At 36.5% G+C, this 13,313-nt stretch overlaps 1 protein-coding gene across 3 annotated transcripts in view; it reads right to left on the reverse strand.

The window, feature by feature from the left end:
* The window catches only part of LOC121872740 (molybdopterin synthase catalytic subunit-like), a 38,461-nt gene that overhangs the window by 16,664 nt on the left and 8,484 nt on the right, over positions 1-13,313 (reverse strand). For all 3 annotated transcript variants that reach the window (XM_042375779.1, XM_042375778.1, XM_042375777.1), the window contains one exon: positions 2,635-2,864. In XM_042375779.1, coding sequence (XP_042231713.1) covers positions 2,635-2,864 — 230 coding nt within the window. The remainder of the gene's footprint in view (positions 1-2,634; positions 2,865-13,313) is intronic.

The raw sequence follows: 13,313 nt of genomic DNA on the forward strand, positions 1-13,313 counted from the left end.
TTTTTCTAATTTATTGTTTTTTTATTACAAATATTAATGATATCTTTATTTCAGGGGTTTAGAAGCATATTTATGCACTTTTTTACAATGTTTACAATTTTATATTTTATTTTTCAGTGTTAAGTGGTTGTATTTGGGGGCCTGGAACAGATTAATCCTATAACGAACGAATGCTATAACGAACAAGGTTCTAGAACCAATTAGATTCGTTATAGCATACCCCACTGTACCACAAAATTGGAGAAATAGTAAGCAAAAATCGCGTTATAGCAAACAAGCGTTCGCGTTATACAAATATCGTTCCTAATTCATAAATCGCGTTAGAGCAAATTCGCGTTATCAAAACACGCGTTATAGCAGAACTCACTGTACGTGCAAAGATATCTTGAGGGCCAAGAGAGCCACCCTGTCAGATGGCAACTTTGAGAGGCTGATGTTTATGAAGGACAACCAGCATCACGTCGAGGCGATGGAGAAGGCCCAGCCACTGCAGCCGGAGTGAATGGAATTTTTCGATTACAGTATTAAAGTTTAATACTTTTTATTTTTACAGTAAATAAAGACTGTCAGTGTATGTATATTGAAAGAATCATAGAATGTAATTGTAAACTAATTTATAATTTCATTTCTCATTTATTTGTTAATTAATTAGGATTTTTTTGTGTCAATATATTTGGTTATGCTAAGTACTGCATAAGTTCATAACCAGGATGTCATCCAAGGTGTGCGCCAAATAAAATTTTCTAAAAACTTACGTTTCATTAAAGTTTTGAGTTTTCTGTTTATTTACATGACTAAGACCAACAATAAGTTATATAAAAATGCACTGGTATAATGACTAAGACAAACAATAAGTTATATAAAAATGCACTGGTATACAGTATAGTCTGGATTTACGTGGTTTTTGTTTACGCGTTTGGTCATTTACGCGGTGCCGTGCCAGAACGAAATGTTTTAATTATGCGGTAAATTTCATCATTTACGCGGGAAGCGGTGCAGGCAGGGTGCGCACAAGGTCGCCCAGTCATCAAAACATTACCGAGTTTTCACCCGCCACCCACCACAGCCGGCCCAAGTCAGTGATAGTGATAGTGAGGATATGGACTTATATGGACTTTGAGGGGTTTGACAAAGAGGCCCTGCAAGCCTCTGTGGTGGATAGTGATACAATTGATACAAGTGATACAGGTGAGGGCCAATAATCTGCCCTCTGTCTCGGACCAACCCCCATCCCCGTGTGCCCAGCCATCTTTTCTACTATTGTAAGTGTTAAAAACCTAATATTATTGATATTTCTCTTAAATATTAATTGTGTGTGCATACCATCATAAAATAAAGATGTTATTTTTACTACAATGTACGTATTATGTCGGAAAAAGTGGAGTTTGGGAGTCGGTCCAGTCTCTATTTCAATTAATCCCATATGTTCTGTTATTTCGTTTACGCGTTTCTCGGTTTACGCGGACCTGCACAGGTTCAATTGACCGCATAAATGCAGACTATACTGTAATGTGTATGTGGTTGGTATTGCATTTTTACATGAATAATGAATAAGGCCGATAGGTTGTATGAGAATGCAAATTAATTATTTGTGAAATTGTGTACAGTGTACACCTTGATAAGTTGATCATCATCTGATCTTGGCATGATGCTATTTGCTACCTATGCTATACAGTACTATAGTTTTGGATTTGTTTAATACTTTCTGTCTTTTCGTACAGTAAATAAAGATTATAAAGTGTATGCTGAAACTTGAATGTAAACTAATGTTTAATTTCTTGGCATGCTATACCTTTTTGGAAAGCTCTATGTCTAAGCTACAAGACAACATATGAAAATTTCAGCTCTCTAGGTCTGTTTTTAAGGGTTTTAGAGCCAAAAAAAAAGAAGAAGATAAATTCATATAATAAAAGTTAGCGGTTAGCGTTAGTTTCCACTAATTTTTTTTAGCTGTTTAGCGTTACCGAAGTTAACGTTTTAGTTAGCGGGTTAGCGAAGCTAACTTTTCGTTTAGCTGTGCCCACCACTGAAGTTATCAACTCTACAATACAGTACTGTGCTGTATTGTCTTTACATGGGAATTAGAAGTGTCCCTGTACTGAATACCTACAGTATAAGTAAACACTGAAGACTGCCCACTGCCACACAATACATGAAATGATACCCCACCTATTCTACACTGACTGTACTTTAAGAGTGTAAATTTGGCAAATACAAGATAATGAGTTTACTCAATTAACTGTATATTTGCCTTTCCAGAGTCTTCAATAAATGATCTGGCACTATGTACAGGTTTCATGATTGATTTGCTTGACTCATGATGCTAAAGTTTGTATTTCTTTGTCCAATGTTTACCGCTGAATACAAGAGGGTATGGTAATTACCAATAACAACTGAAAGATAGAAACTCTATAAATATATTAGTAGTGTTTAAAAAAAAAAAGATACATGAACTGAGTAAATAGATCTTGAATGATGACCTCTCTCTTGTAACTTCCTTTATCCTTTGTTAAGTCCCCTCACCTTTTGTTTTATACATTAAATAATTCAGTTATATTGTCTCAAACCTCAAACAACTTAACAATTAAATTTTTTATCACAAACAGATATTAAACAATCTCTTCAGTTACTTACCTCTTGCTTTGATGCAACAATCTGTACAAAGTTTGGGTCCACATCAAGTTTGGCTCTTGGTGTCTGTGTGAGTGGTTTCTCTTCTTGTGTTGATGTATTTTTCTCAGGTGCAGCTTCTGAAGACTTAACAGTGTTTACAGGAACCTCAGACTGACTGTCGGGATCAAGTTCTTCTTTAACCTTCTTTGTTGGTGGTTCATTTATGTCTCTGTTGTCATCATTCAAAGATCCTGAAAAAGATACAGTATACCATTACATGACTTGTACTGTATAATACTGTACCTCCTACGGTAGTTTGTGCTGTACCTGCTGGCTAAGAAAGCTTTTGCTGTACAGCAATTAGATAAGTTTCATTTGCATTAACCCTCTCAGCCTCGCATAAGGCCATTGTGGCGTCGAACATAGAAGGCGAAAACCTTATGCTTTGCCTCGTGACGCCAACACGTCCACCGTAGGGTCAAGACCTATTCAGGCGCTGCTCCTGCTACGCTGTTGCCCCCCTTGGCCAATGTCGGCCCATTCTCCAAGTCCGTCTCCCTGACCCATCCTCACCACCGGGATATCTACATAATCAAAAGTGACAATTTCGTTTCGGAAAGAAGTGGGATCAGTGTTGAACAGTGATGAACAGTGTTTAAGCCAGTGAATTCAGCACTAGACAGTACCAGTGAGAGCCGTGACCCACCAGTGAGATAAGCATCCCTGGGAACTAACCATCTTCTGACAAGGAAGTGCTAATCTGTCCACCCTGGGAATAACAGAGGGCCGGCCGGCTATGCACCTGACTATGGGATAACACAACATCACCGCGCAGCGAGGTACTGTGACACCACCCCACACCACACGGTGTCCCCATGACTACGTGAGGTCCTTCACATCAACACCCGAGGATGAGTTACTACACCACGTGAACACCACACCACCCGATGTCTCCATGACCACGTAAGGTCCTTCATATCAACACCCGAGGATGAGTTACCACACCACGTGAACACCACACCACCCGATGTCTCCATGACCACGTGAGGTCCCTCATATCAACATCCGAGGACGAGTTACCACACCGCATGAACACCACACCACCCGACGTCTCCATGACCAGCCCATGCCCGGGCCATCAACTGTAAACTATAATAATTTGTATGTTCAATCATTGTTCCTTCTTCTTTCAGTAATGAAAGCTTTTGTTAAACGACCCACCCACCCCATGTTTTTGTATGTAATAAGTCATTTTTGTCTAATGTATATTTTCAGCCTTTTGGCTGCCGACTTTTTCAATAAACCGTTAATTATTATTATTGTTATATTTTCAAATAACTCAAAACTATTCAGTGAAACTGACTGAACTTTGTACACCATATGACTGACGTCGTTTTCTTTGTGTGGACCTCATCAACTTCTCCGTGACGGTCTTGGTCATCGTGTGCGTGGCAGCGCAGCATGAAGCCAGTGTCGCTCTAGCCATTAGAGTGAGAGGAGGGTGCGCTGCTCGGCCCTTTAATTATTCCATGAGTTTTTGTTATATTATTTTTCCTTATACCACAATATTCTACATGCTCTGTTCTTTATTTTGGAATAAAGTACATATCAATGAACACCATAATACAAGGAAAATATGAATGGAAATCAAGATGTTACTGAACATTTTCCTACTTTTTCAACTTATACTAAAAAAAAAAGTGGCTTAAATTTCAAGAATTTTAAATTTTTTATTGTTTCATACAATTTTACACTAGAAGAGACCCCATTACAATTAATAAAATAATTCCATGGCAGTAAAATGAGCCCTAAAAAAAATATATTTTTCAACGATTTTTGGGCAAAAACCTCCGAGGCTGAGCGTGAGTTTTCATGCACATATGTGTCTCAGGCTCCAAGTCTGAGAGGGTTAATTAGTACAGGAGAATGATAAAGTCATGAAACACACAGTAGTGTAATATCTACAGTGCTCAGGGAATAATGTTGTGTGTAATGTCTTTGAGGTAAATATAAAATATACATACTGTACTGTACTCATAGCGCTTTATTTGATGAGACGGCTATGTTTTGTTAAGACTTAATTAACTACTGTAAAGGACAGTATCGTTAAATATATTGTTTACAATACCTGTACTTTACTAGTAAAATAAGTTATTGAAATAAATTTAATTAGCCCTGGCATAAAGCCTTGCCCATTTTTTTTTTTAGCAACTCTTATTTCTGCATATGCCTGATTGAACCTTACCCACAATGTCAGAGAGATTAGAAGCAATGGTTGCCCACAGGAGAAGAAATGTTTAATTATAGCCGAGCTGCTTAGTTACTGGTAGTTCCTCAAACGACCAGTATGGGCTGCCATCGTTGATTTTAAAGGCAACATGCCAATTTTATTTTGTTCCCAGTTGACAATGGTTTCACTCCCCCCGTCATTCAGTACTTGACAAAAACTAAAATTCTTTCCATATGAGACACTACTGTTGCATTACGTGTTATTTGGTCTTACATCGTGTTTTTTATTTACTCATAAGGTTTGTTTATTAGTTAAACCTTCACCAAGTCCAAGATGGTGTACTGGATGTAGCCAGCATAAACTCAGACATCTGTGAGACTGAGTAACAGACATTACCATGGCAACCTTACATTATTAATGACCAGGATTATACACTGTACTTACAGGATAGGATGTTAACACAAGAAAGCAACTCAAATCCATTCACACCCAGCGAACTATCTTTTGCCTCTTCATTAGATTCTGCACTCAGTAAGTCTAACATGTGGATGATGCATTAAATTTATAATGTTACTATATTCTGTCGCATGTATACTGATGTTATAAAGAGTCCTAAATAAATGAGGTGTGATCTCCTTGTTAATAAAAAAAACTTTACATGAACAGTTTTCATTACTAGTGGACTGTATAGCATTTACAGGACAAATATAATTATTATCGGTAGTTTAGTGTGGTGTGTGTGTGTGTGTGTGCTTCTAAAATCTGAGCTGTAGTTCAGTTTGATGATGGTGGAGATGAATGTAAGTGACGAGCCTGTAGGTTAAGTGGACTCCATCTACTGGGTTTGTTGGTGAACTTGATTACATTTCTGGATGTTCTTAGCCAATGGAGGTGAGGGGTATGAGAATCAATTTTCCTTGACATGTCAATATTGTTTTGATGTGTTATCCTAAACAGTTGTTTGTTTGCTTCACCTCGCAGGCTTGGGATTCATGTAGTCTAGCATCAACACCTTTAACCTATCAATAAGTCTACTGATTTGTTCTACTTTTGTCTATCTTTTTATTTATAAATATTTGACAGAACTCCAAAGTACAACTGTTACTTCTGTAAGCTGGATAATAAGTTAATGTGTAGGGGGTAGTGAATACAAATGTGATGGCATTATGAATTTATTAAGGACAGCACAACAATTAACAGGAGTCAGTAATGCTGCCTAGCAGTGTAAGGTATTAATTATGAATATATTAAGTAAATAAACAGCACTGCAGTTAACAAGCTTCATTGAAGATGCATAGCTGATTGTATGGCATTATGTAATTAGTAAGTTCCATATAGGATAGCAGTGAACATGTACAGTAGCTAAAACAACTACATGTATTTGTACATACATTGTGGGAAACAATATGAGACCATGGACAATAAATTTTGGTATATAAGGGCTGTCACTAGTCGCACGTAAAATTTCGGAGTATATCGACCCCCACCTGCACAGATACGGTAGTTGTTTTAGCGACTGTACATGCCTCATACATAATGCACAGCTCAATATTTCTGAATGACCTAGGTAGGTAGATGGCTGTATCAGCAGCAGATGGTGATATCGTTAACTGACCTATAAACTAAACTCTAACCACATTTTACATCCTGTTTAAAAATTTATTGAGGTTTAGTGGCTGAGTGAGTCATGCTGCAACATCTGCAAATTAAAAGTAACTTTTTTTCAGTATTTAACAGTCCATTTTTTTTTCAGGGGGAAACCTAATGTTCATCAGAAAAAATTACATAACACTGAACATGATGGTGAGTTTGCTGATGTGGCAAAAAGATTACCTTAGCCACAAGTACTTGATCAACGCCTATGAATTGTAATTCATGCACAAATAAGTAAGAGTTTAGTAGATTGGTTAGTTCTACTCATCAATTTGTCAAAATCCTTGAGCCTCATGTAATTTTATGGAGTTTCCTTTTCCTCAATTATGTTTCATCGAGTCAAATATTACTGATAAAAATGCACAGTTTTGTTGCTTATAATAAGTTGTAGCTACCAATACAGAAACACAATTATGTCCTAAAGAAATTTTCCATCTTATATCTGCCATCTGATGAAGCTTTAATTATTAATCTGCTGCTTAGTTAATAATGTCACTGGATGAAATGTTAAAATTTTATAACTATCATCATTAGCCTGTATCAAATCATTGCTGGATGAAGCTCTCCCTCATAAGCTTCTACAGCACACTATTTTGAGTCTCCCATCCATTATCTGCAGTCAACAATCAAAAATTTATTAAACTATGTGATATCATTCAGCATAAACAAAGATCATCCTGCCAAACAACCAAAATCTGAGAGCCATTCAATAGTTCAAATGAGATCTAACAAATGGCTGTTGTATAGAGTTTATTTAAATTTCTTGTTCAACTCTGTAGATCATCAGGCCGTTGCTCTCACAGCTTTACCATCACGGTCGTTAGTGAGATGGTCGTTTCTTGAAATTATGTGAACTGTGATACAGTGTTATCTCACTGATCTGTGAAGTTATGTAGTTTGTAGTCATTAGTTGTCCCACAGCTTCTAGTCACTCTTTATCTTTTGCTAGAGGCCTTAGACTGTGTAAAATGAGATGCCATGTAAGGAGCAGGTACTGTATGCAAATGTACAGAGCATCCTGTCACCATTCAGCTTGCATGCCACTATATGAAGTATATGTGTCAATGCTTTCTACAAGTAACTAACAGTCCTAGTATGTAGAACACAATCATTAGGGTCACACAAGTTAAACATGGCCACCAACTGAACTTCTCTGATGCTGTTACAGACTTAGGAAGACATATACAATCATCATTCACAAAAATGGCAATACGGACACATGGTTTATGAGGAAACAGTTGAACAGTCTTTGTTATGATCATTATGGCTGTTGAACTTGGTGCTGTGAGTAAAGGACTCAAGGTACAGTCACGGAAAAAATCCTGTCAGTCCTCCTTCGTAACCACGAACCTGTAAACCCGAGACATCACACTTTGTTGGGCCCATAGATAGAGCATTGTGTGATGTCTCGGATTCACAAGTTCAGGAGTCTCAGGGTTCATGGATGGGGGTTCACAGGTTCAGGAGTCTCAGGGTTCACGGATGGGATGAAGGACTAATGGCACTTTTTCCTGTAACAACATTTTAGGAGTTGGTCATCTTCAAGACAAACTGATGACTGGTTTATGTCACGGTCAGTACAAAAGGAAGTTGTTTGTAATGATATTAAACATCTGCTAGATGAGGGCTGCTTTCATCCAGAAAATCATTTCTATTTCACACCTTGAATAATTAATCACACTAAGCAGTTACATATTTTTCTTCAAAAGTTACAACAATAAAAGACAAGTATAATCAACATATAAATTGCGTATTCATTTATGCCATTGGTAGCTGAAATTGAATTAATAAAATCTATAGACACTCAATTGTCAGGTAATCTATCTATCTATCTACAGATTTACCATAATCAAGATTTTCTAGTAATATTACTCTAGTACATCTTTGCTTTAGAACTGTAACACTAAATATACTATGTCCATATTTTATTTTTATTTTAAATTGTACTGTATTCTTATTTCAGTGTGTCAGTTCTCTGTAACATTATAAATTTACCGGATAGTTTTCAATTTATTTTGTTGTAAGTTATAGATCAAATTCCGAATTTAAGAAATCTGATGGGACTAAGTCCACTCTATTCTCTTTATCCTACCCCGTTCTCTCCTTAATGTAATGTTTCCGTTTGTCCCTCTAATGGTATAGGCAGTCTTGCTTTACCCAATTCCTGTACACCTGCTACATTTGCCTTCATTTCCTTCAACTTCACATCCATATGCTGGTACAGTACTAGATATACCGTATTGAACAACCACGGGGACATCACACATCCCTGGTTCTCTCCTACTTTTATGTCAAAGCCCTCACTCAGTTATCTGTTTACTCTCATACCATACCTGCTTTACTGTACGATGCCTTCAAAGAACCAACCAGCTTTCCCATACTCCATAAACCTTCATCATCCACAATGTCTCTCGATCCACCCAATCAGATGTTTTCTCTCTATCCATGAATCCTGCATACAATTTCATTTCGTTTCCAATGTATTTTTCTTTGAAGCATTCTCATTAAGATATTTTGATCTAAACTATTCCGCTCTTATCCTGTGTTTTGTTATTTCTACACCCTCTCAAGCCTAACCCTACCAAACTACTGTACTGTAATCCCTATAGCTATGGGCTTTGCACTGTTTCTTACTACCTCTCCCCTCATACAAGGATATAATTATTGTCTTATACCTCTTATCTGATACTTTCTGTTTTCCATATTATCTGACATCCTCCTATTTGGATGTTTATTAATTTCCCATCACCTTGTTTCAACATCTCTCTAGCATCACAATCACTAAATTTCAACCAAAGAGGAATCATCCCCAGCTACCAGGCTAGTGTCACGAGAAATTCTACTTGAGACACTATCAAATACAGCTAATATCACATAGCATAAAAAGTCCATTACAGCAAAACTGATAATGACTGTTATCACTAGTATCAAAACACTGGACATTGAAGTATCACAGATTACCACATTCCATTTGAAGACAAAAGAATAGAAACTTTTTAAAGGTACAAGAATATTGCTGCACTTTTAGTACATTATTATATTTGGCAGCATATTCAAGACCATTCAAACTATATATATATTCTGTATATAGAAACTAAATGTTCCTGAGTAGCTATAATGCTTGTTAATATAAATTATTTTTGAGTTTTTTAACGTTAGTTAGTCGTCCAGCCCACCAGCAACCAGTGTCCATTATAAATTTCAGAGACTTTTGTCGGTGAGCCAGGAACTGTCTCCGATACGCACATTGCAGCATATTTACTTATTATGACTAATTTTTGGTCACACTTGTTATTCCTTTACTTTAGATATTAAAGCTAATAAATTATTTAGTTTATACAAACAAAACTACCATGTTCTTCAATCTTTTCAATGTCGCCAGAGAGAAGTCATTTTCTAAGTCAATCTTTAATTCATTAATTAACAATAATTAAGACAATGTGTAAATAAAATTTGATTCATTGAAAAAAAAGTAGATAAATGCTTAATCATGATTGAATAAAAATGGTGACAGTACTCAAGATGGCTGCAGGTCTAGTGGGTCCCAATCTAACCTACCCATTAGAAATGACTCCAATGCTAATGGTTAGGTCAGGTTGGTATCTCTTAGGACTTATCTGACCATTCACCCATATGACTGAGATTCCTTTGTTTGTTTTATCTCAATGAAGAGTCAGTTTTACCTCCCTTAAAATGGCAACTTTACCTCCATCATTTCTTTATATATTTTAGAAAGGGATAAGTTCCTGGTATATACCCATCACTGAAACATTATCAAAAGTATATTACAGTGAGTTCTGCTATAACGCGTGTTTTGACAACGCGAATTGGCTCTAACGCGATTTATGAATAGAGGAACGATATTTGTATAACGCGAACGCTTGTTTGCTGTAACACGATTTTTGCTTACTATTTCTCCAATTTTGTGGTATTAACTGTGAATATGGTAAAGAAGAATATCTCCAAGAAGCGTTCTGGTGATCGCATTCCCAGTGATGATCGTAAAAGAAAGGCTATAACCCTTGAAGAGAAGCGCGATGTTATCAACCTCAAAATCACCATTCTCCCCCATCAAGTTATATTCATATTTTTTCAAGGTAAAGTGTTACATTTACTGTATGATTTCATTATTAGATATGAATGTAACATTTATTTAGACTGTGCTATCCTTTGTGTTAGGCTAACTACTAAATTTTTTTCGATTTCGAGTGGTAATCTGCACCTAACCCTATTTTCTCCATAAGCCCTATTATTTCTATTACGCGAATTTCTATAACACGATGTTTTACAAGAACACAACTATGGCGTTATAGCAGAACTGACTGTAGTCCTAAAAATTCTAAGTAGTACAGTGATATCTCCGTTAGCCGGAACAATTGGTGCAGACCACTTCCGGAATGAGAGATTTCTGGGTAACGAGATGACCCTCTCAAAGCCGGAAAAAAATCCCTCATCCCCGGAATTTTCCAGGTAACGGAAAAATGTTCTCGGAAGTTCCAGAAATTGCCCATTACATCATCTCTCGAACCCGGAAAAATATCCCTCATCCCCAGAAGTTTCCGGGTAACGGAAAATTTGTCTTGGAATTTCCAGAAAATGCGCATGATTTTCATCTCTCAAACCCAGAAAAAACACCCCCATCTCTAGAATTTTTCGGGGATCGGGAAAATTTTCTCGGAAAATTGTTCCCAAAGCCGGAATTTTCTGGAAAATTCCGGCTTTGGGAACGATTTTCCGAGAAAATTAATTCCGGCTATCCGAGAGTTCCGGGTTCGAGGGATTCCGGCTAACGGAGATATTACTGTACTGTAAATTTGTGAGACCTTTCACTGTATAGCACAGTACAAGATAATTATCAATCATTTATGTATAAAGTGTAAATTTTTAAAAACTAAAGGTAATCAAGATTTGTGACAGATTTTATAAGTAAGTTATATGTTAACTAAAAGTATGTACAGTATGTGTGTGGGAGATAACCTGATTGTTGACAGCTCCAGATGTTCCTCAAACATGTGTGCTTGTGAACATGCATGCTAACTCTTTCATTCTATATGAGTGTATCATGCTAAATAGGGATAATCATCTTATTCAGCCTGACAGTTTTACAAATAATTATTTTTTTTAAGTGCAATAAGTGGAAATTAGCCCTTACTGTATAAGGTCGTATTTGCTCTGCTTCATATACGATCACATAACTAAATACAATAAGACCCCCCCCCCCCCTACCCGGAAACCCCCATTAGTCGGACAAGGGTCTGTGGGTCTGCCATCAATCACCCTGCACCTCACAGTCAGAATTGATGGTATCCCCTGATCTGCGACATCCTCAATTCCGACAGTGATTAAACCAAGAAATGAATGCTACTTTTAAGTGTAAGTGTACAGATAAATAAGTGAAACTAAATAGTATAAGTGAAACTTCATCAAGATTTGTTTGCTACAATAATCTAAAAAATCATCTGCTACAATGTAGGTACACTAAATTAGCATTGTTAACTTTAATTTTGTTTTTGGATGTGATTTTGCAGCAAAATGGTGGTCGAAATTACCCAGAGGGGGGGTGGGGAGGGGGCATATAAAATGGACTATAAGTCTGACTTACGAGGGGTTCTTACTGTACAACTATATTGATTTGGGTTTGGTTAAATAAGTTAGGTTTACAAAGTTACTATTTATTTATAGTTTGTATTATGATTATCTACATGACTGTCCCTGATATATAGACTGGTTTAAATTTCAGGTACTATAAAAAATACTGTTTATAAAAATTATCATTATGGTATTTTGCAATTATCCCTATTTAGCATGAAACAAATACACACAGGTACCCGGTATATATTCATTATCAAAAGCCTTGCAAGTCGTTTCCTGCTATGATACATCATGCCTGTACAAGTGTCAATCCTGATTCTAATAATACACTAATTAATGGTTCAGTATACCCCATGCACTCGGCAGGGTGCTGGTCCACTGAAGCACTGGTCCAGTCCTCAACTCCAAGTGTGAATCCAACTTGGATCATTCAGTTATGAGGAAATACTCAAACACTGTAGTGTAGGTCCCTCATTAGTGAAGGTAAGTAGCACTGGGTCTGGCTCCTACTCAGGTGACTGAGAAGTGGTGCCAATATTCACCTCAAGGAAGTGTACATGTACTGTACAGTAAGTAGTAGAACTGAGACTATTGCTTTTACAAGTATGTATGATAATTGGTGCTCACAATCTTTGTCTGTATTACTGTATACTACTCAATAAACCACTTAGACAGTTTCTAGTTTATGGGATTATTGTAACACACAAGCCAAGAATAATTGTTATCTGTGATGGAGAAAATAGTCTATCGGACAAATCAAAATAGATATTTCGGTTGAAATTTTGACAGTTGAAATAAACGCAAAAAATAAATAATTTTACACAGTGGTATAGACTACTGTACTGCTATCCTCAGAAATTGAGATATGTTACTTTCATGGTGGACAATAATTTTTATAGTTTAACACATGTTTTGACCTGGCTTCACTGTCTGGAGTTTAGGTGAAGTTTGTATGTAATTCTGGAACCATTACATCTTAAATGTTAAAGATCCAGAGTAAAAGACAAAGATTATTTGTGCAATTTCTCAATATTGTGCATTACCCAAATTTTCATTGGCAAATATTGCAGGTCTAACCCATTATTACTCTATTGCCACTTGACTACTTTGATTACTGAAACACCTTTGTCCATAAATAAATATATAGTAAATTTCACTTAATTTGGCTGTTTCTAATCATATTTGTATAAGTCAATTATTGTAAATAAATTCCTTTACTAGACAT

Source organism: Homarus americanus, unplaced genomic scaffold (assembly GCF_018991925.1).
Source record: "Homarus americanus isolate GMGI-L3 unplaced genomic scaffold, GMGI_Hamer_2.0 scaffold39155, whole genome shotgun sequence".
NCBI classification, from domain to species: domain Eukaryota; kingdom Metazoa; phylum Arthropoda; class Malacostraca; order Decapoda; family Nephropidae; genus Homarus; species Homarus americanus.